This window comes from Notechis scutatus, chromosome 1 (assembly GCF_049901735.1).
Source record: "Notechis scutatus isolate UNSWTSFEM ecotype Mainland chromosome 1, rNotScu1.2, whole genome shotgun sequence".
Taxonomy (NCBI): domain Eukaryota; kingdom Metazoa; phylum Chordata; class Lepidosauria; order Squamata; family Elapidae; genus Notechis; species Notechis scutatus.
The window spans coordinates 56,424,839-56,449,672 of record NC_142009.1 but is presented as its reverse complement, the minus strand read 5'-3'; the positions used below and the strand labels follow the sequence as shown (position 1 = coordinate 56,449,672).

General features: G+C 38.3%; 1 protein-coding gene across 9 annotated transcripts in view; it reads left to right on the top strand.

Annotated features, from left to right (window-relative positions):
* The first annotated feature begins 224 nt into the window (after positions 1–224).
* CDC42BPA (CDC42 binding protein kinase alpha) overlaps positions 225–24,834 on the top strand; it is a 154,388-nt gene continuing 129,778 nt past the window's right edge. For all 9 annotated transcript variants that reach the window (XM_087964912.1, XM_087964927.1, XM_087964893.1 and 6 more), the window contains exon 1: positions 225–1,605. In XM_087964912.1, the coding sequence (XP_087821038.1) occupies positions 1,428–1,605 (178 nt within the window). In that variant the 5' untranslated portion in view covers positions 225–1,427. The remainder of the gene's footprint in view (positions 1,606–24,834) is intronic.

The following is a 24,834-nucleotide window of genomic DNA, read 5'->3' as shown; positions in this document are numbered from 1 at the left end:
TTCTCCGCTCCTTCCCTCTCATTCCCAACAGCTTGCAGCCTCGTTTGCCTCTCTGCAGCTTCGCTCGCTCCAGAGCTTTAGGAGGGAGGGTGAAGAGGCCGCCATGTTGGATCCGGTGACTTCAGTGGCAGCAGCCGGAGCTTATGCATGAGGCTGTGTGGAGTCAAGGAGGGCGGACGGTGAAAGAAGAGGAGAGGAAAACAACCTCGACGAGGAAGAGGAAACGGAGGAAGGAGTCGGGGGGAGTACAGGCTATCACTGTTCGCTACTCGAAGAAGATGCCCTAAGCATGGTGGACCGAAAGACGGGCAGCATCTTTTCATTTCTTGCACTAGAAAACAGCAGCACCACAGCATCTTTTGGAGGAAGCGCGCAAGCGGAGTGGGAGATGTGTGTAGATTGAAAATGGCAATATCCTGTTGCCCTGTCAAGAGAAACAAGGAGCTAGAGGACGTGCAGCGATATGGAGAGGATTTGCTAGGATTATTACCAGCCCAGCCTTCTCTTGTTCCCTAGACTAGATGTGCTGATACCGTATTTAAGAGAGGACAATTATTATTTTCCCGATATTTAAAGAGGGGTGTGACTTTCCCCCTCCACATGCTCCCCCTCCCCAGTATATTGGGGAGGGAGGTTAAGGAAATTCGGATTATACGTTGTTTTTTGGAATGGTGAAGAGCCTTAATGGAAGAGTGGCACAGATTGCCCTAAGGAAGGATTCTGTTTCTGAGGACTTTTCTTCCTCTTCCTCTCTTCTTCACACTCCCCACTTTCTGAAGAGTTGCCACTAATGCATTTTCTAAGAGGTGGTGGAGGTGGAGGTGGAGGTGGTGGAGAAGGTGGAGAAGAAGGTGGTGGAGGTGGTGGATATTCTCCAGCACTAGATCTTCAGAATCCTGTGCTTTTTATTTTTTGCCCTCCCACCTTCAAATAGCTTTCTTCCTGCTGCTCTTTCCTTGAAAGTGAATTGTTGATGCAAATGGAATGGGGACTTTACACTTTAATGATGCAGAAGGATTCATTTCGGGATTGGGTTTCATGATCTGAATTTCGAATGAAGGAGAAGACCTTTAAAAATCTATATGGATGACAGAAGAGTGGATTCAGTCTTGGGATTAAATTTTAATTATTATTATTTAAATGTATAAAATATATATTTTCTCTTTTAAATGTTATTAAAGGAGATTTTAGGGTAATTATTTTTCTGTAATACTCTGTATATATTGTAGATGTATGTGTGGAAAAACTGACAAAGTTACAGTTCTCAGAATGGCAGTTCTGAGATGGATTATACCTTCAGTACCATCTTTAAAACACTGACTTTTCAAAAAAAAAATTATAAACTGTAATATATTCTAATGTGCTAGATTTGTCAAAGATAGCACAGAATAATAAAGAAGGAAAGTCTGTTAAAAACTGAAGCAGCCATGTCTGGAGAGGTGCGCTTGAGACAGTTGGAACAGTTTATTTTGGATGGGCCAACTCAGACCAATGGGCAATGCTTTAGTGTGGAAACCTTGTTGGATATACTCATCTGCCTTTATGATGAATGTAATAATTCACCCTTGAGAAGAGAGAAGAATATTTTGGAGTTTCTAGAATGGGGTAAGTTTAACCATATACTTTTTTAACAATTGCATATTTCTCCACAATTTGTTCATGTTTTCGTGTGACTTATATTTATGCTAATGATTTATATTAATTGGTATTGCTGTTGTTAAAGACTTTAGGTATGCATCTATTTTGTAGTTTTTAATTCATCAGTAACCATAATTTTATATTGGGAAACTCTGATTTCAAGGAGTGAGGAGTTTTAACTGGCCTTGGTCCTGTCAGCCTATGTAAACATGACTTTTTAACACCTAATACCAAAAAATGATGGAAAATACTGTTTGAGTTGAGGTGTATGTGTATGTGTGAGGGGGAATAATGAAATCACTATGATATGTATATTATGTGAAAATAATGAAGGTCGAAGTTAGATATATTCTAAACTACTGTTTATTTGGCTGTGAAAACAAAGGACCTAAGTTTATTTTTGCTCATCATCCATACAGTAATAAAACAGGCCTTTATAAAACTGAAATGTCAAACAATTGGTAGCTAGATAATATTGGCATGATCACAAGAGTGGTTATTTATTTCCTTCTTAGTGCATAATAGTTAAGAGTACAGGAGCTGAAGTCAGATGAGAATAGTTATTGTATGACCTCCAGGTATTAAAACGTACTGTATATATTTGATATGATTCAAAGAAGGTCTTTATGATATTATAGGATTTTTACAAAAATCTATTTGAAATTAGAGAACATACCGTGTTTTTTCTAATATCCTTATATGAAAATATCTGAAAAAACTATTATGTTATATATTTCATTTAAAAATATTCAGAGCAGCTAAAGAATTAGTGCAATTTTTAACAGGTTTATTCAATATCACTAAACTCTCTAGATCTAGTGTGTAATAAGTGTAGCATGGTGTAATGTAGTGTGTTTTAGGATGACAAACTTAACAGTTTCTTAGATAATATCCCTGAACTCTTTTGTAATCTTTGAGAACATTTCTTGCTTGAAGAAATTGCAGCATAGTTGTCATTAAAACTTATATGTATGTGTTTATATTATTTTTAATATACTGCCCACTTCATACATGCCTACACATAAGCATACATATACATAGACACTGTACAGAAGGGTATAATTGAAGCATTGAATTTGATACCAGTTATATCAATATGTTAATAACCACATATGTTGACTGTAATCTCTGTTATACTTTGAGAAGTTAATGTGTTGTTCCAGCATGGTGAAAGAACTTTTATTATTTTATTTAATATGTTTGTATATACTTTTCCAAGTGCCAAAGCATGTGGAAAACACAAAACTTTTTTTTTAGAATTATTACACTAATCAGGCACTAAGGATGGATACTGCTGAAAAATAAAATATTAACGTAGTTGTTAAGAGTAATTCATGTTTTTCTGCAGTTTCTAAATTATTTTCTTTTCCCATGTTTTTTGGTGCCAGACATGTAGATCATACATACAGGATGAAAAAAAACATAATAGTAACATAATAGCATAGGCTTGGCATAACTTTTGTTCACTCTTACAACATTTCTGCCACAAAACTTCCAAGGTAGTTTGCATATAAGTAAGAACAAACAATGAAAAGAAAAAGAGGAAAACTTGGGTACTTATTTGGGCATTACAATGTTTTCATGACAGGCTTGAACAGAAACATTTCGGGGACAGGTGGTGTCTGATATGATGGTCTCATTTAGTAGAGCAGATGGAAGTAAATCTGCTTTCCATCTTTCCCTCTGAGGTACCCGAATAGAATGACTGTTGCTGATTGTTAGTTGAAAGACAGTACCAAACACAACTGGACTCTCCACAAAAACCTATGAAATGGCCCTTTCTCGTTGTCTGCAGCAGCCATTTCATTTATAGAATAGAATATAATTCTTTATTGGCCAAGTGTGATTGGACACACAAGGAATTTGTCTTCGGTGTATAAGCTCTCACTGTACATACAAGCAACAAGTGATAAATCATAATCATAAAATCATAAATCATAAGACACATATTCTCCTCAGTAATAAGAATATAAAACTTTTGTAAATGCTGTAATATATATACAAAGTGCATAGAGATGTTCATATAAAGCAATATTTTGGACAATATATTTAGGTAACAATATGTTTAGAGTTAGTTTAGAATTAACTTTGTGGTATGTTACCCTTTGTGTCTAGGATTCATAATACATACATACATACACTCTGTGGACAGATCTTTAAACATATTTTTATCAATTGATGTATTAAAATAAATGTTAGAATTAGTGCAAATCTTAGAATTTACTTTTGAAATGTTAAGTATAGCCATATAAATTTTCTATGCAGTTTTGAATTATTTCAGGACTTACATTCAGCATAGCTTGATCATTAAAAATTATAAAGTTTAACAGATATAATTCTCCATTATTTAGGATTTGTAAGTATTATGGCAGAGTTGGAGGGAAAGCAGAACTGACAATTTATTTTTAACCAATGTAATTATTTTCATAATCTACTTTTGATTATATATTTACTTTATATGTAGATATTTTTATGGAAAATAACACATTCAAAAATACTTACTGTTTTTGATGTGGAACTGTAAGTGACAAAAGTTCAATTTTTGTAATTTGCCTGACTTTCTGAGGAACAATATTGAAAATACATAACAATTTTGGTGTTAAGTAACTGCACAATAGTTATTTAATATTCATTTATGTAAGATTAGTTTGTGCTTCATTATTATTTAGACTTAAAAAGTGGGTGACTCTGGATAAAGAAATATAGAACAGGATGTAGAAGATAATATGGAAAACTACAGCAGAGAAGAGATGTTAAAAGTATGTTAATACTTAATGCAGAACACTTTAAAAGTGGAAGATAAAGTATCAGCAAGATATCTTGATTATGGTTGAAAACTATAGTTAGAAAACTTTAAAGGCTGCAGTCCTAATCTAATTGCATTTATTAGTCACATTCACGTCAAAAGGAGTTGTTCCAAATGTATTAAATAACCGTATTACTTAACATTTATGTGTTGTAATATATTTAGAGCACTTCAATCAAAGTTTAAATTTTATGAAGTATGTATAATACAATAACCAAGATTATTAATAATTATGTTGAATTTTATAAACTAGAATGTAAGAAAATGATACTGTATCTTCATTATTATGCCATTGCTATTTCACTGGCAATTCAGTAACACTGCTTAATTACTCATCTAATATTTTTTACTTCAGCCTTTTATAGAGATTTAGTAGCTTTTGAATAATATCTGGAAATTATATTTTGTGTCCATTTCTTAAATGTAATAAAATTATTGATTTAATTGGAATTAAACTGGTAATAGATGACTTTATCATAGTATACAAAAATTAAATTTAAATGTAGTATATAAAGATATGATTTTAAGCATGTATTCATATAATTACACACAGTTTCCTCAGGATTGGAGGATGATACACAATTTTTATATGGTTGCTTATAAATATTCCATCCATTTACATTAGTATGTTTAATTCACATATTAATTAAGTTTTTGCTCATTCATAAATATGATTTAATAAAGATCTGGCTTACCTTATACTGTAAATATTTAGCATTAAACTGTAATTGATGGAAACCATGGGAGTATCCCATATGTGAATTTTAGATTGTCAGTTTAAAGTTACAATTTTAAGAAAGAATAACAGCTAGCAGAGCAAACATGCAATTAGGAATATTACTGTACTAGCTTCAGCATATTATTTTCCAGTGTTTTTTGGCCTAGTCTGCAAAATACCTACAGATTTATTCTGGATTCGTCTTCATAGGGTTTGCTAAATTCTATTTAGTGTTGAAAAGTCTTCTGCATCCTGGGTGTTTGACTTGGCTGTCTCTGTGACTGTGTGAGCACATGCATACAGAGACAGCTGGGAGCAGTTTCTGAAAAAGCCAGCAAGCTGGAAAAAGACATGTCAGCTTTAAAGATTTGAAAATTGTTTTGTATTTACTTCTGTATGTTCTGAATCACCTCCATGGCGCTACTTGCTAATTTCATAACTGAGTTTTGATTTCAAAAAAACTCATGATGTCCCATGATGAATCTTTTTTCAGATCCTCAGGCTGTAATCCTTTGCATATTTCTCTGGGATTTATTTAAAAAAGAATGCACATAGGATTGCACTGGAGGTAGCAATTTCTATCAGCTCCACAATTATGATTAATTTTATCAGAGTTATATTACAAAATGCCTTGAAAATATCTGCCTACCATTATGAAAGTCCTAATGCGTACATATATATAGTTATCCATTCTGAAAATTATTTTGACTACAAGGTGACCAGAAATCAGCAATATGGGCTTTGAAATCTCATTGGTCTAGTAAAAAGTAATTTAAAGCTTATTAACTGTTTCAATAATAAGGAATTAAAAGGAAGGGATGAGAAGGAGAAAGAGGCAATATAGTTTGTTAAAGCAGAATAAATGAAAAAGGCATGAAAAGCCCATTCAAATTTAGCTAAGGGTTTTACTTCATGGTCCTTGGAAGAGATACAAGGGATGTGAACATTGTAACCAAACATTATCAGAAACTCCATTTTTTTAAGCTCTTAGGGCTTCTCCCTTTTTATTGGTATCGATTATAAGGATGTTTATGCTTTTAATGTATTGAAATGACAAGAACATTTCCTTATTTTGAACTTACATGTGGAACCTGAAGTTTTATTTAAGATATTTTATGCTGAATTGTATGAATTATACCATTGCTGAATGATATATTATTCATATAAAGTCACAAAACTGAAGGGGGACATTGAATCCTGTCTTTTCCTCAATGTGAAATCCAGATTAAAGTAAACCTGACAGATATTTTTACAGCTTCTGCTTATCTGTAATGTTATAAAACATACAAAAAGTTTTATTTGGGCTTGCCATTTATATTAACACAGAAAATAGATAACCAAAACATCTTAATTTATAACTCTATAATAGCAATAGCACTTAGACTTATATATCGCTTCATAGTGCTTTACAGCCCTCTCTGTGGTTTACAGAGTCGGCGTATTGTTCCCAACAATCTGGGTCCTCATTTTACCAACCTCAGAAGGATGGAAGCCAGTTAGGATCAAACTCCTGGCTGTGGGTAGAGTTTTTTTTCAGTACTGCATTCTAACTACAGTGCCACCACAGCTCTATACTATGTTACAGTATAGGTATTCCTTGATTTAAGGCCCAAATTAGGAACAAAAATTGTTAAACAGCAATAGTTAAGTAAGATCACTCGAATCACTCAGTGAGTGAGATATCACGCGATTGTGATTTGCAACTCCCCCTGCCAGCTTCCCCATTGACTTTGCTTGTCAGAAGTTGTCTTGGGAAGATTGTGACCGCAGGGTGCTGCCACCATTGTAAATGCGAGGGCCTGAATCGCAATCATGTGACCACGGGGAGTAGTATGAAGATAATAACTGCAAGGATGGGACTTAAGTAACTTTTTTTAATGCTGCTGTAACTTTGTGGTTAAACGAATGGTTGTAAATCGAGGATTACTTATAAGGATGGTGTTCTTTGTACAATAGTGTCAATAACTTTTTTCATTAATTCATTTTAATTGTATTCTGTCACATTGTAAATACAAACTGCAAAATGTTATTTTTTTATAACAAATCTATTACAGCTCAGTCAGTGTTGTGTATATGTATGCATGTATACACACACAAACATGCACACATGCAAGCATATACAAATATATACATGATGTTTGGTAGACATCAATATGCTCATATATTTTTTTCATTGGGATTTGTCTTCAGCAGCATCTTTATTTACAAGAATAGATGGCTACAGCTCAAAAAATTGTAAGCCACCCAGAATCACCCGGTTGAGATGGGCAGCCATATAAATTAAATAAACTCAGTGATTTGTTTCTCTGTTGTCTTCTACTTAAAAAAAAATAGTACACATCTAGGAGAAGAAGAGGCTTTGTATTGAAATGCGTGTCTTACATCTGGCCATGCTCATGGCTGCCATTTTGTGTGTAAATGTTTTTATTAACTTTATCTACTGCTTCTGCATTACATTGCAGTAATGTAAAACATTTCATTGTTGCAATACATTTTGTTTTTATCATCTAGCCTACAGAAGCAATAGTATTTTCAGTTCTCTGTTTTACTCATAGGAAGAATACAAAAGAGTTCATGAGTGACTTTTAGAAATACTGTTAAAATTACACTAAAATCGTAAGGTTTTTTTAATGTCCATGTAATTGTCTCACAATTTAAAGCAGCAGTCCCTAACTTTTCCGACTTTGTGGGGTGGGAGAGGGGATAGGTCTGCACAAGCAGCAGGCGAGCGGGTTTGTCCGCACAACAGTGCTTACGTACACGCCCACCACTTACACAACTACAGTTGTGTGTGCTTACCCACCACTTGCACAACCCAGTTCCAAGTGAGCCACAGCCCAGCGGTTGGGGACTCCCTGATTATAGTATCCAATTGGAGGAAATGCATCTAATGTAGCACTTCCTAATTATGATTTAATAAAGTCAGCCATGTGCAATTTCAAGATTTTGTTTCTTGTTTTATGTTGGGTTAAGAAAGGAGAAAAAGATTTTTGTTTCATCAGAGCAGTTTGGTTTGTACTGCCACCTAACAAGCTTTTTAACTGAAAGTTACTGTGGATAAATATTTCATGGAGTGAAACTTATATGTATCTAAAAACTGCCCTTTTATACCCATGCTATTTGAATCAGATAACTATATTTAGATCTGAATAGGAACAGCATTAAAATTCTAGGAATTAAAACAGCCCTGAGTGGGAAATACATTTTCCAAAACTTTATATCCCACTATAACCATCAGAGAAACCTAGCAGATAACTTCAATAAAACATTAAAATATATCTCAAATACCATAATGCCAATAATCCCTGATGGTATCAGCCTTACACCCAAAACATTCTCTGAAAACCTGTTTTTACCAACTTTTGGAAGATTACCAGAATGGATACTAATCTAGCTTTGAAAGGCAGGCTATTTCACCAGCAGTGAAAACCTGCTCATGACTCTCTTAAACTCCTAACAGTAGTAAATTTGATCAAATAGAATATATTGGACATATCAGTTGGTGAAGGCAGTCAAGCAAACAAATACCTAGGAGCCAAATGATATAGGCATTATACCTTAAACTCAGCATTTTAATTGTATCCAGAAACCCATTGGCAAGAGCTTTTCTGTCATGACATCTACATTTTGGAATATCATTCCCCCAGATTAGATAGGCTCAGTCCTTTGGCATTTCATTAGGCCTTAAAGACCTGGTTCTGTCGTCAGGTCTGGGAATTAGGCTCATGTGGCAGAGCCCATACAATGATTGCTTTGATTTGTTATTGATGAATTTGTTTTACCTTCACTGCTATTTATATGTGTTTATATGGTTGCCATTTCTTTCTTTTTAAATTCTAGTTTACCCATCATTTGTTCAGCAACTGTTCAAAGTTATGACAGTGCTGAAAAAAATAGCTTTACTACTGCACAGCATCCCTCAATTATGTGATCACTATCACAATCAGTATGCCTTGTCTTATGCCTGGCCTATAGGTTTTTTTTTTCCTTTTCTTCCCCATCCCCGTTGCTGAGCAGATCGATTGGAAGGAAAGAAACTGCAAGAAAGTAAGCTGTTTGCTTTTCTACACATCAAAAACAATGTGATCTTGCTGTCAACTCATCCTCTTCTATGCTTGGGGGTGGGGGTTGTTGAAAGAAATAAACAATTTCCATGGACATAACTCCTTTGTCTGACCCTTTCCCAGCTGCCGGTGCAATCTCATTACTCTTGTTGCATTCAAGGGCAAACAGCTAACTTCACTTACAACTATTCAGTGACATCATTCAAAGATGCAGCAGTGCTGAAAGAAGGAACTTAGGATCCATGTCCAAAGTTTCCATCGTTGGAGTGCCCTTGCAGTCCTGATCAGAATTCAGGTGCTTGGCAGTCCACCTCAATTTATAACTGCAAGTAGTTTCAAATCGTCCCTCCTGCCTATCTTCCCCCATCCACACCCCTTTGGCTGCCCAACACCCACTGGCTCTGCCACCCCTCAGAGCTTCTGTAATCTCTCTGTACCAATTCCTCTCTTGCTTGACCCCCCACTCCCACAACACAGAGAATGGAAGGGAAGAGGTTTCCGGAGAGTACTATAAACTGCTTTCATAGCTCTCCTATGACTCGCACCCTTGAATTGCAGTTTGATTGCAGTGTTTTTGAGATATACAAAACAGGAGCATCCTAAGGGGACAAGGGAGTGGTTAGGAGGCAAAGAATAGTTACCTTCAAAGGTAGTCTCATCAAAAGCTCATTGTAGTACAAGGAATGCGGTGATTTAGGCCTGAGCTAATGTTGCTCACAACTGCATACCACTAAAAGTATACGAAGCCTCTTTTGGGCACAGGCTCAACTTGCCTAGTGATCATTTGTAGAAAATAAAGAAAATTAGCTTGATAGAAATAATGCAAAACTGTAACCTAGGTAAAAGAGGACAAAACAGTCTTAAAGTTCAGAACAATGAGAACATTTAGGAGTACCTCAGGCAGATGACTTCCTGATCCATTGAAAGAGGAGGAGATCCTATAATATCCTTAATGCAGTGGTGGGATTCAATTTTTTTTACTACCGGTTCTGTGGGCATGGTTTGGTGGGCGTGGCAGGGGAAGGATATTGTAAAATCTCCAGTCAGAGGTGGTATTTTCCGGTACTCTGAACTACTCAAAATTTTCGCTACTGGTTCTCCAGAACTGGTCAGAACCTGCTGAATACCACCTCTGCCTTAATGACTAAAACTGACTTTATCACAGTGGACAAAGGATCAAGTAACAAATTAACAAGGGAAAAAGTGGATAGCCCTTAGAAATGTTGCATTGCAATTTAAGAGAGTCTGAAATAATTTGATTTGTGACAATTTTGGGGCTGTGTTGCAAGTAATAAATCTCAAACCACCGAATAAAACCCTGTAGAAACCCATATCTATTCATCAATTTATTTAATAATTTAATCTGAACCAAATCAAAACCTTTTTCTGTCCTTAGCTATATCTGGTGTATCAATAACTGCAAATAGACTGGCACCTGAAATTTTTTGATAAACCTTAGTGGGAAAAAATAAAGTATATCTGGTAAGACCTTCTGCAAGTATTTAGCCAGTATGGCAGTTAAGATATTAGTTTTTATATTAATGAAATAGTCCTATAACTAGCATACAATTTAGGTCCTTTCACCCTTGGTAATGATACATAGTTAGATATGTTTCCGTACCCATATATAATAGATAGCCTTTTCCAGTGGTGTCATGTAAATAACAAAGGGAGTACCTTTCAGATGAATGTCATCAAGTTGATTTCTCCTCCCTTTCTAACTGGAACCACTCATCTAGGAAGAAACAGAACAAGTGCCTCGAACTCCCATCCTTTACTGATAATCTAGACAGATGTCCTATTCAATGGTATTTAATAATACTGAGAAATACAATAGGATGAGGAATTCTAAACTTCATTGTTTTTAACAGTTAAAATCCACTATAGACAAGGTAAGGAGCTTCTAATGGCCAATAATTGGAAACTTTTAAAATTCCTATCAATACTGCTTCTAAAGTATTTCTAAGTTTATAAAATATTACTATAAAATTCTATAGAATAATACTTAAATTTATTTTTTCTGTCTAAAACAGAAGAGTATTGGAAGTATTTAAATACAGTTTGGATCCTTACAGTGGTTTGGAGTGCATGGATTAGTCCTCTACATTAATACTAGATTCAAAATAAATTTGGTGATGTAGTCAGGTATGTTTGGCCAGTAGTATTCAATGGTTGATATATTAGTTATTGATGAGAAAGCCATATCTAAGGAATCTGATTAGTATTTATGTATATGTCCATTTTTTAAAAAAATGGATTTTTTTCATTTCTTGCTGTCATTAAAATATAGTACAATTTTGATGTCCAGTGCTTTGTTTCTACTGATGAAATATACCTCAGCAGCAGCAATTAGAGGAGGCAAGCTTTCCTGCAGCTCCTTGTTAACTGACAAAATCATCTCATTAAATAGTTTGGGAGATTTTTCACAGTAGGTTTGGTGAGTAGGAAAGTAATGTACAGTATATTGAGACAGAAGAGAACAATAGGTTCCAATTTTCAGTTACTGTATATTTGTCTTTATATATTAAATATTATCCCCAAATTTTTGATCATTATTATTTAAATCTAAACTATTATTATGAATTTTTAAGGTCAATTAAAACTGTGACATTACTAACATAAGGTGGGAGTGTCCCAATATAAATCAAAATTAATTTCCAAATGTATAAGGGGTGAGGTAGCTCTTTGACTTAAAGATGCTGGAGATGGTCTTTGCTCTGGTGGTTCAAGTCCTAGCAAAGCATGGCAAAGTAAGCTCCCATCACTTCTGCCCACCTAACAGTTCGAATCATGCTACATGTGAGTAGATAAATAGATAATAATATAAATAAATAAATAAATAAATAAATAAATAAATAAATAAATAAATAAAGATAATAATAAAAATAATAGATTTGGAAACTTGGTGACATTTTGTGCAGATAGTGGGATCCCTGCTGGTGCTGGACCTGTCAAGATGCAAGCACTCAATTATGAGGGACACCAGTGGTGAGAGAAAGCCCCACATGACACTGCAGGATGTTACTCTACATTCAGATGTGGAGGTAGTTCCCTCTGTGGTGTACCCTGGATAGTGTGTGAGTGTGAACTAAAGAGACTAGCACTCTTCGGCAGCCAAATTACTACTTCATACTAACTATGTAGTCTCCTAGCTAATTGTACCACTGCCATAGGCTAAATAAATAAACATAAAAATCCAATTATATGGCCTCTAGAGGAGTATTTTCTAAAATACCATCTTGTGTAGTCAAATTTCATCTTTTTGCTAAATTGCTTTTTTGTGTTTTTATAGAGGAAAACATAGGACACAAGAAGAAACACTTCTAGCTCACAGGTGTTATACATGTTTATTTGTAATTTTAATTATAATAGTAAGCATACTTGCTTCATACTCTTGACTAGTCCTAACACTGATAATGTTTTGTTTTTTACATCAGTCGAATTGTTAGATGGTAGATTACAAGAATGATACATAGTACTCTTAGATTCTTATATAATATGTCTGTATTCATGAATGGGTTGTATAGCTGCTGGGCAATTCCTTTTAATAGTTTCAACACACCCAAATTTAGGCTTGCAAATTCAGACAGAAAATGCCACAGGGCAGTTCAGAGATTAGAGCATTTTTACCCTGTTTGCTTTGTGTTTATTTGTATTGAAAGACAAGGATTCTTAACAGACCATGTGACATTTCATCCATCCCTTGCAAAGCTCTATATTAAATATCCTTTTTGAGTCTAATTTAAAAAATAATTTCTTGAGATTCTTACGTGGACTAACATAAAGTAAACATTTGTTTTCTTTTCATTACTTGATCTTAGTAAAAAAAAAAAATTCAGACAAGCTTTTGGAGAAATTTATGATCTTTTTGAATTTTGTCATCTTATATTTTTCCCCTGCAGTCATTTATAAAACTTCTTTGGTTAGTAAAATATTATGAGATTTCAAATCTAATATTCTATTCCTACTTCCAGTTATTTAGAACAAGTCCCATGCTGGTTGATGAAAATATCTAAGATTCCATTGCAAGATTGTTCAGCTGAAGAGGAAAAGTATCATTTTAACTTTTCAAGAAAGTTGAAACTGTCAGATTTACAGTAAACAATACAATACAATAATAATATAAATAGGATTGAGGCAAATTCAATTCAGCAGAACTTATTCGTTGGTACATTTGAAATCTTCCTGAAAGGCTACTGTATAAACTTGTGATTATCCATTGATTACTGGTAGTTCTTTAATAATGACCATAATATAATAAGGCTCATCCCAGTTGTAACTTGTGACAGTTGCAAATTGGATCATTCATGTGACTGACCCAATTTTATGACCTTTTTAATAGTTGTCATTAAGTAATTCACTGTGGTTGCTAATCAAATCATTAAGTAAACTAGTGGTTCACTATTTTCCAAAACCTGAAAGTAAATGACAGTTTTCAGCAAAAATGTTGTAAAATGTAGTCATATGTCAACAGGATACTTCAGATGGCTGTAAATGCAGCTCTGTTGTCTAAGAATGTGAACTTCAACAATATTTTAATTACTTCTTTTGTTCTTATTGATGTGAGTAGAAAATGGTTATTAAATGAAGAGGAAACAGAAATAACCACCCAATTGCTTTATTCTTGTTGGTAAAATTGATATTCAGGTGTTGACAATTGATGTAATTTTTACCAAAATGTATCATTGTCTTCAAGCAATAACAAGGCAAAAATTGTCAGTGTTAGCCTCCGGTATCATTATAAGATTATATATGTCTACGATATTATTGCATTGTTCAGATTTAGATTACTTTGAGTAATTAAATACACAAAAATGTTTTTTTCTTCTAAATTTGTATGGTTAAAATTTTTTAACCTGGTTAAATTTTCCTGATTTCTGCTAGTTATTCTTTGGGAACAAGATTCTTCTGACTGGCTGCTGACAGTTTACATTGCCATTAGCATTTGACTAACTTTTCCTAAACAGTCCTTGTGCAATTAGTCAGTTTCTGTTGCTTTGTATTAGGGAGCTGAATATAGTCTATTTTGTGACTGTGAAGTAAAGAACAAAACCTCAGGAAATCCTGTAGCTAAGAAACTATAATGACATTTGGGAATGATCTTTGTTTTGAGGGGGGGTCGGGGGGGGTCGGAAGAGGTGGTGCTTAGGGAACAATCAGATAAGAGAGGGCATGGCCCACAGCTCCTTAACAGGCAGAGAAAGAAAGGAACTTTCTTAACCTCTCAAGCTGTAAAAAGATTGAGATTTGTACTGTGAGACTTCCAAGGTTGATATCAGCCTTCCCAGGTAGTGCAGACAAGAAACACAACTAGATGAGCTACTTCTACTTTATTGTAAGGGTACATTAACAAGAATCTCACAAAGCTTCTCTACACATCTCTTTCCATCTCTTTCACAGTCCAGGAAATTAGGGAAGTTCCTTTCTGAGTTTCTTTCTACCCATTAGCAGCTACCAGCTATGCCCTCTCTTATCTGATAGTTCTAGGCACCATCTCTCTGTCTCTTTCTTCCCCCACTTTTTCCAAGGTCATTCCGACCTATAATTACAGAGACTGCTTGGGCTATATTTTCTTAGTGTTTTTAATCATTTTCTGTTTAAAATGCCATCTGTTACATGTCACAATTTATCTTTGTGATGGGACTGTGTGCATGTGTGTAGATGGAATGTGGTGGCATAGACAAAACCTCTGATTTCCACAAGAAGTCTCCAAAGCCTCCCCTTATACTTAGACCTTTCTCTCCCCTTTCTTCCCTCTTCCCATTTTCCTATCTTTATTTTCATTTGTATTTTATATTACAGTATAATAATTTTAATAACATTCTTAATAAAAGAAGAATAAAATAATGAAAATGTCACCAGCCCTTTTACTCCAGAAAACTGGAATACTCTCTGCCCTGAACCTCCCTCCATCCTTCCTTTTGTAGCCTATCCAGATGGGGAAAGCATATATTAAAAACAGGCTTGCTTCTCAGAATAAGTTCCATTATATCACTAAGAATGTTAAATCTGTATTTTATATATATAGCAATCTCAGAGATCTGTCAGAAAGTTGAGAAGGAGATGAACTGAAAAGATTGATCTCAAATCAATTGCTTGGCATCACCATGTTACATGTGTACATATACCAAACACAGTTCAGATCTTCATCCAGAAAATAAAACCTGTAATAGTTATATTCACTGATCTTAGGTTGCTGTCCAGTTCGAGCTCTGTTTCTGCCTGCTGAAGCTTTTTCTTTTATCTGGCCTTCAGTTATCTTCTGGGACAATTCATTTAGGCACTCAAAAAACAAAGCAAAATTGAGAATATTCTTCACTTGAGTAAAAACCTGACTACTTAGCTCCTCAGTGTTTTATTTTCTTGGGATTTGAATTTCATTACTCAACACATGGGGAGACAGGTCAACTACTTTTCTTTAACCCTTTCTATGTTTGAACCTCTTAAAATAGATTTTCCTCACAATCACTGAAGTCCTCTAAATCAGGCTTCTCAAAATTTTAGGGCAGATTATGATTTTTAAAATAATTTCACAAGAACTCTCATAAGGCTCAAAGTAAGTAATATTGAGTTGGTCTTGGATATTTCATTTATTATTTTCTTAGCTAATTATTGCCCTGGAGGAAATTTACCATTGCCTTCTTCCAGAATTGATTGGATGTATGGATTAATGGATTGATGGATCGATGTGTGGGTCTGGTGGGTGGGAGTTTAAAAGCCCTGGATATTCATGGTGGTTTCCTGTCCAAATATTAGCTAATTCCAGCATAGAATTTTTGAGAATAGTCATAGTTGCATAAATCTGACACTTATTTTGACTGGAATCTGACTTGAAAAATTAATTCTCCTTCAGAAATATGGTTGCCATAATACGTCTTAGCAATCACAAACCATTTATTATAAGATTTTAGATAGCTTTTGACTTATGACCATTTGTTTAGTGTCCATTCAAAATTACAATGACACTGAAAGAAGTGACTTACAACTGGTTTTCACACCTAACAACTATTGCAGCATCCCCATGATCCCACAATCAAAATTCAGGCACTTGGCAACTGGCATATATTTATGACAGTTGCCTTGTCCAGAGGTCATGTGATCACCATATGTAACCTTCCCAGGCAGTTTCCAACAAGCGATGGGAGAAGCCAAATTCTGTTAATGATCACAATTCACTTAACAACTGCAGTGATTCATTTTAACAGCTATAGCAACAGAGATCATAAAATTGGGCAAAACTCACTTAACAACTGCTTTACTTAGCAACAGAAATGTTGGGCTCAATTGTGGTCATAAGTTGAGGACTATATTTGTTCACTCTTCTATTTCTCAGATCATTTTCTATTATTTACCATTATATTTGGAAGACAAATGAGCAGCATTGTAATAAATTCTGGATTGCACTATACTTAACATATCATTTTTATGACATCGTAAAAGTGATATTTTAGGTAGACCAAACCAAAAAAAATAACGGAAATCAAAATAATGCCAGGGCAACCTTTCTCAACCTTTTGAGTCTGGAGGAATCCTTGAAGCATTTTTCAGGTCTTGGGGGACCTGTGCACATTCAGGCTCAAATATTGGCCAGAAGTTACAAACTTGATATATTTGTTTCATGTATAGGTCCTCCTAGTACCAGATCTCCTGCATCCACCCTGAGACAAAGCCCCTGACCTGTTGTGCCTGCAGAAAAACAGGCATGTGCCAGCAAAGAGAAACCTGGCCCAGAGAGTGTGTGGTCACTTTATTGTGGTACTCTCTCACTCCCTACTGTTCCTCCATCCTCTCTTCCTCACTCCTTGCCCACTTCTCAGCACCGCTCACTCCTTGCTCCTTGGTTTATACATGTTCCAGGGGCTTGGGGGGGCTCTTTGTTTAGTCACTGCTTTTTTAAAATAAACCATGATTTTTCAGGGAACCCTTGGTAGTCTCTTATGGAACCATGGATTTCCATAGAATTCACATTGAGAAATCCTGTGCCAGAGATTGATCTGTTGCTCTAAAGCAGGGGTGTCCAACCTTTCACCTTCCCTGGGCCACATTAGAAGATGAAAATTTGGTTTGGGCCGCACATAATTAAATTAAATAATTAATTAAATTAAATTAAACAATTAATTAAATTAAATTAAACAATTAATTAAATAATTAATTAAATTAAATTAAATTAATAAAATAATAAAATAAAATAAAATTATTATTTATTATTTATTATTAATTATTTATTAAAAATTATTTATTTTTTATTTTATAATTTTCCGGCCAAATTTTGCGGGAAGGGGGGGAAGCAAGCTCGCCCACCTCACGCCTACCTCTCCTCCTGCAAATGCAGCGGCGGCGGCGGCGGGGGCAGAAGCAGCAGCGGCGGCGGGGGGGGCAGAAGCAGCAGCGGCGGCAGTAGCGATGGGGGCAGAAGCAGCAGCGGCGGCGGCGGCAACAGCAGGAGGTGGCGGGGTGGGACTTTTGGGCTGCGGCTGCCCGCCTTTTCTGTTGCTCGCCTCGCCCCGCCTCGCGCCTGCCTCTCCTCCTCCTCCTCGCTGGATCTTTCATGAAGGTTGGGGTGGGCGTTGGGCCGCATTACGAGGCGACCTGGGCCGCATGCGGCCCGTGGGCCGCGGGTTGGACAAGCCTGCTCTAAAGCCTCCAATATCACTTTAAAAAATCATGGAAACAAAATACATTTTCAGAGAAACAAAATCATGGAAACAAAATACAACTTCAGAGCACCATGTTAATTCTAAGGGTACAATCTGAAGTTGGAGACTCATTTTTTTTCTGCATAATCCTGACTTAATATGCTATGGAAATGTTGAAGAGTGGTAATTCTTATTCATATTAAGGGTATAGAATAAATACAAATCCAGGTTATGCCCAAAAATACCTTTATTCATCTCACACAGGAAACATTTTTTAAAAAGGAGGAAGGGCAAATAGAAATGGTTAACATATCAAGATCTATTAATGCAGAAAGGTATAGAACTGAAGATGAAGACAAGAGAACAAATGTCTGTACAAGGATTTAGTTTTCAGTGGTTTTCATATGCACGTACAATATGTAACTTGAGCTGAATAACATAAAATGGAATTCAAAAATGAATTGTATACAAATGATAAACACATAACTTCAAAAAATGTATAAAATGATTTATCTCATTCGAGATAGACAACAAATCTGCGTATAGATGGGAAATTGAATAACTGGCCTTGTGGTGCAGCTTCAATGGATAGCTAGAACTGCAGAAAAAAAACAGTTGCAACCTGCCTGCCTTCCATTGAGGACCTGTATACTGCATGAGCCAGAAAGATGGCAGTGAAAATATATACAGACCCCTCACATCCTGGACATAAACTGTTTCAACTTCTTCCCTGAAGACAATGCTACAGGGCATTGCATGCCAAAATAACTAGACATAAGACGCCCTCCCCGCTATCATTCTGCTAAATAACTAATTCCCACAACACTGACAAACTACCTAGTAGTGCTGTATTACTCATCCTTCCCATCTTTCCTATTTTCTTATCTTCTTATGACTGTAACTTTGTTGCTTGTATCTTATGATTTATACTGATTGTTTATTTAGTACCCTAGTATGATTTATGTTGATTGTTTCTTTAGTATCCTATAACTATCACTGTGTTGTATCTTATGATTTATAATGATTGTATTTTATGATTATGATCATGATTTATCACTTTCTTGTATGTACATTGAGAGCTTATGCACTGGAGATTACTATATACCCAATGATGGAGAAATATTGAAACATGCACAATGGAGGAATGAATTGTGAAAATGGCCAAACTGGCAGAAATGGCAAACTGTCCTATTTGGTCAGGGATAAAAAATAATTTTATTTTTAAAAAAACAAACCTGAAAACTCTTTATGCACTTGGTAAAAATGGGGGGGAAAAAGAAAACTGATAGTTTCTGGAGTTGATTATTGAAAAAAGATTGAATAAGTTGAATACTTAAATATTCAGTATTAAATTACTTTTTAAAATAAATACATATTAAATGTGTTCATATTGTTGAAACAAATGTCAAAAGTTGCTTATTTTTTCTGATTCTTTTTTCTTTGATTAACTTTTACTATTATTTCTTTCTTTTACTGTTTTTCTGCACCCTCCCTCCGTCTTTTTATATTTTACAATATCTATGTAATACATGCTGTATGTATGTATATGCAAAACATATGCAAAAAGAGGGTTAAGTTTAGTACTACTATAAAGTCAAGTTATTGGCAGCCTCTGAATATTCTGGAGCAAATAGATTCTCTAGTTTCTCCAGCATGCCTTTGGGATAATCCACACATAAGGGTTGAATCTGCCTTTCTGCCCAGAGACTGAGTCATCAATCTTTGCCATGCCTCTTCCTGTCGGGGCAGGAAGTTCCCTAGCCCCAGTCACAACTCAATCTTGGCGCTATAGAGATGTGGAGGTTGGCTCCAACAATTTCAGCAGAAAGCAGCAGTTTAAAATGTGGGTTCTCACACAGGTTTGCAAAAGGCCCCTCAAGTAAAAAAAACATCGTAAACAGGCAGCAATTGGAAATTCTGCCTGCTCTGTTTTTTTGCGCCCCCCAGACTACCAATTGAAGGCATAACAGCCTAGACAGTCAAGGGAGAGCCCCAAATCTACCCCCCACCCCCGGGGGTGTGTGCTGAATCCACGATCACCCCCAGCGTATCGTTTTACTCCCAGGCTTAACCAGGTAGCTCTGGAGGAGCAGCTTTCGCTTTTGCAATCTCAAGCTGATTTTCGGGACCAGAGGCAGCCATTATGGCCACGTGGTGAGTTGTAGTGGCAAGAAAATTCCTGTAGATGGTGATAGTAGCAGCAAACTGCACTACATTTCCTAAACGCGCCTCTTCCCCTTATCTCACTCTCGGGCTGGTGAGTCCCAAACTAACAATTATATAACCTTGTACTTATCAACCAGATGTTACAAAGCTGTCACGAAGCAAGCATATGATTTCACCTTCTAAGATCATCACTATTCTCAAGGATTGGTTAAGAGGTTTCACCAATGCTGCATCTATTCTCCAAATGTAGCCAATCCAAATGCTGTATCTCTGTTGCCTTTGTCTTATTGTGTAAAACCTTATAAAAGGAATAAACGCTATGTAGATAGTCAGACATCTTGGCACCCTGCACAATGACTGGTCTTTGATCTCCACAGCAAGTTGCACAGGCTATCCAGGAGACTGGTAGGGCCACCACTGTCACAGCCCAGGGAAGGCTTCCACGCCTTTAATTCCCTTTGGAGCAGTAGGATTGGAGGATTGAGAGAGCTCTCCTCCCAGCAATCTGGGCAATAGCAGCATGGAGCCCACGAGTGCTAAACGATCCAAGCAGAGTCCCAGGAAGGCCAGATCTGCAAGTGAAGAGGCTGCTAACAAGATAGAGGCAAGGGCTCTTTATTCCAGAAAGTCCACAAGAGCACAAGAAAGAAGACAGAGAGCATTGGGAAAACAGTTCTCCAGAGCTCAGAAGCAAGCAGATCAGGAGAGGTATTCCCCCTCCCCCCAGCCAGGGCCTGTTAGCTCCCTCCCTCAGCAGCCATTAGCATAGGCCTTGCCTGCAGCTTCCTGGGGCTTGGTCACCAGAGGGAGATAGGGAGCAGAAATTAATCCCACCTGCTGAGGAAATCGAAACTCGGGCATTTCCTTTTGATTGCATGCTTCCTCGTCCTGCAGATTTACAGATCAGAGACAGGACTGGAACACCTGAGGCCACCATTACTCCAACTGCAGCGGGGATGCACTCAGCAGATAGAGTGGCCCCAGAATTATCAGAGGATATTAAGGCTCAGGCCATTACTCAAGGGGTAGCTTCCTTCCTGAGGGGGAGGAGCCATTCTTCCCCAAAATCTGATCCTCAGCCATCATAGCCAGTACATTACCAGGCCTCCATGGGTTTCTCTAGGCATAAAAAGAATGCTTCTCCAGCTCACTCGTATCAGAAGCAGGGCAACTGGGATGGAGGAAGAGGTTCAGGGAGAACAAGGGTTCTCAGAAGATGAGGACTTATCACCTGATCCACCCCCGTTCACGGTTCTGTTCAGTCCGGGGCTGTTTAAATCCCTCCTCCACAAGGGTAGGACCACTGCCCAAATTGACCCACCACCCTCTATCCTAGATACTTTGATCTAACAGCAGGGTTTTTTCTGAATCTACAATTCTCCAACAGGAGATTCCTTGTCCTAAGTTATTTTTGGACATAGTTCAGAGACAATGAGCACAGCCAGGATCCTTCCTCTCTCTGGGGGGTAATGATAAATTTTTTCCAATATGGCTTCTCTCCTCTCTGAGTCACTAAAACTTTCCCCTCTGGATGAACCTTTGGCATCCTTGGTCTCTCCTTCTGCAATATCTGGTGACGTAGCAGAGACCCTTAAGACAGAAGACAAAAAGGTGAAACAACATTTCTGTAGAATACACAGAATTTGACTGGGCAGTCAAAGCAACTGCGGCCACCTCCTTTTTCACTAGGACATCCCTTTTCTAGCTTCGCCAATTACATGGTAGGATTCCCCCTGAGGAGATCAGAATGCATCAGGACATCAACAAACTGGTGGTGGCCGCTGAATTTGCGGCCGATTTCTCCCTGCATGCAGCCTGATTCTCCTCCAGGGTCCTGGCTTCCAACATCACTTCTCATTGTCTGCTGTGGCTACGACAGTGGCAAGCTGATGCTAGAACCAAATGGAAAATGGCGGGTTCTTCCCTATTGGAAAGGCCTTAAATCCCTTCATAGTCAAGAATAAAGATAAGAGAAAGGTGTTCTCCTCTCTTACCAGGAGGGCTGATAGGAGGGCTTCTCCCTACAACCGTAGACAGCCATTTCGTTCCTCAGACATAGGCCAGGAATTCTCTCAATTCCAAAGATCCAACAGCCCAGATCAGATCGACTCACAGATAGAACAGGATTTTGAGATAGAAACAAACAACAGTTTCAATCTAAATGGCCCTTTTGTGGCACAGGAGGTTGTCCCTACTGTCAGTCCAAATGACTGCTGGACCTTTCCTCCCATTGGCGGCTGACTGGCCCCATTTACAGACCGATGGGAGACCATCACATCCAATTCCTGGGTCCTGAAAACAGTGCGATTCAGTCTCACCCTGGATTTTATGTCCACTCCTCTGAGGACCTTTACCCATTGCCCAACCTCCAAGAACCACTTAAGGAAAAAGCTCATAGACAAGGTGGTCCAGCCTTTGCTGGACATCCAGGCCATCAAGTCAGTACCGGAGGACCAGAGGGGGCATGGGTTTTACTCCATTCTATTTGTAGTTCCCAATTACACTTGGAGTGGAGGGCGATCCTGGATCTCAAAAAGCTCAATGCTCATTTAGAATACAAGAGATTCAAGATGCAATCTCTGCATTCCATCTTGGAGGACATACGGGGGTGACGATCTCCTAACGTCCATCGATCTGACAGAGGCTTACCTCCACATCCCCATCTACTCCTTTCATTGGAGGTTTCTCGGGTTCTATTACACAGGGGGCCATTACCAATACAAGGCCCTGCCATTTGGGCTTTCATCGTCCCCCAGGATCTTCACGAAAGTGCTGGCAGCACTGGCCGCGCACCTCAGAACAATCCCAGTGCGCATTCAGTGCTATCTGGATGACATACTTATTCAGTCCAGTTCCAGCCACAATCCAAATCAGACCTGACTTACACAATCCAGGTCCTACAGGACCACGGATTTTCAATCAATTTCTAGAAAAGCCAGCTAATAACCTCCACTCACCTCCTTCATCTTGGTGCGGTGATAGACACAAATCCATGCGAGGTATATTTGTCCCAGGAGTATCAGAACAGCATCAGGTCCTTGATCACACAGATCACAGCGGAGCGAGCGGCTCCCCTGCTAGTGCTTTCCCAGCTTCTGGGAAAACTAATCTCGTTCATAGCCATAGTACCATGGGCCCAATTGCATGCCAATGGTTCCTCCTCCTGTTTCAGAGAGCAGCAGTGGTGGTATTCAGCCAGCTCGCACCGGATCGGGCAAACCGGTAGCAAGAATTTGGCGTGGGTCGCCGAACTGGTAGTAAGTTCTGGCTGGCCACGCCCTCGATCTGGTCGCCCTCCCGCCCGATGCTCGCTTACCCACCTGCCTGACATTCACCTAAGGTATTTCTTTTTTTCCCCTCCCGACAATCAGCTGTGCATAGATCAGCTGTGCCAGGATTCCCCTTGCTGAGGCCCAGTAAGGCAAAACATGGAGGGAGGAGCTCAGTCCTCCCTCCATTTTTTGCCTCCCATAGCCCCAGAGGAGCCTTAGGGGAGCAAAAACGCACCCCCCAGAGGCTCCTCTGAGGCTAGGAAGCTCCCACAACGGAGCTTGGAGGGGTGCTGCATGCCCCTCCCATGCTCTGTTTTTGCCTCCCATAGCCCCAGAGGAGCCTTAGGGGAGCAAAAACGCACCCCCCAGAGGCTCCTCTGAGGCTAGGAAGCTCCAAAAAATGGGTGGGGGTGGCAACAAGGCAAAAAAAGGCCACACCCACCCAGTCACATGGCCATGCCCACCAAGCCACACCCACAGAACCGGTAGTAAAAATTTTCGAATCCCACCACTGGAGAGCAGGCACCAGCATTTCCAACGTCAGGGTCCGACTCCAGTCAGATATCCTCAGATCCCTCAGATGGTGGGTTTCCCCAGCAATCACCAAGGAGTCCCTATTCAAAGAACCCAATCGCATCACAGTTACTTCAGATGTGAGTCTGTTGGGATGGGGGGCCCATCTACAGTCCCAACTCGTGCAGGGTCAATAGTCCACAGTGGACCTTCAACGCAACATAAACTGGTTAGAACTGAGAGCCATTCACTTAGCTCTCAAACACTTTCAAAGCACAGTGACTGGCCAACACGTGCTGATCCTAATGGACAACGTGGCGGCCAAAGCACACATCAATCGCCAGGGAGGGACCCACTCCAGATTCCTCATGTCCAAAACACAGCAACTGGGAATCTGGCCGGAGACCAGATTTTGTCAATCAAGGCAGAGCACATATTGGGGGTGGCAAATGTCCAGGCAGATTACCTAAGCAGGACCAGGGTGGACAACTCCAAGTGGTGGCTCCATCCAGATCTGTTCCAATACATATCTCAGAGATTCGGGAGGCCAGTCCTCGACCTCTTTGCCACTCCAACGAACACCCAACTTCCCCGATTCTACTCCAGATTCCCGTCATTGGGCACAGAAGGGGTAAACACCCTTCACAGCCACTGGCCCAAGGGTCTCCTTTATGCCTTCCTTCCTCTTCCCCTCATATTGGGGGTGATAAGGAAAGTGCTTCTAGAACAGGCAGAAATCATCCTCATCACTCCCCATTGGCCCAGACTGTTGTGGTATGCGGATCTAGTGAGTCTGTCAGTGTCCCGCCCTTGGAGGATCCCTTAGGACAGGATATCTCTCAGCCAGGGGGTCTTGGAACACCCAGAGCCTCAGTGGCTCCAACTGACTGCCTGACACTTGACAGGCGGATCCTGAGGAGAGATAACTTTTCAAGAAAGGTCATCAAAACAGTATAAGCCTCCAGGAAGCCTTCCACGAACAGAATATACGACGCTACCTGGAAAGCGTTCCATCAGTAGT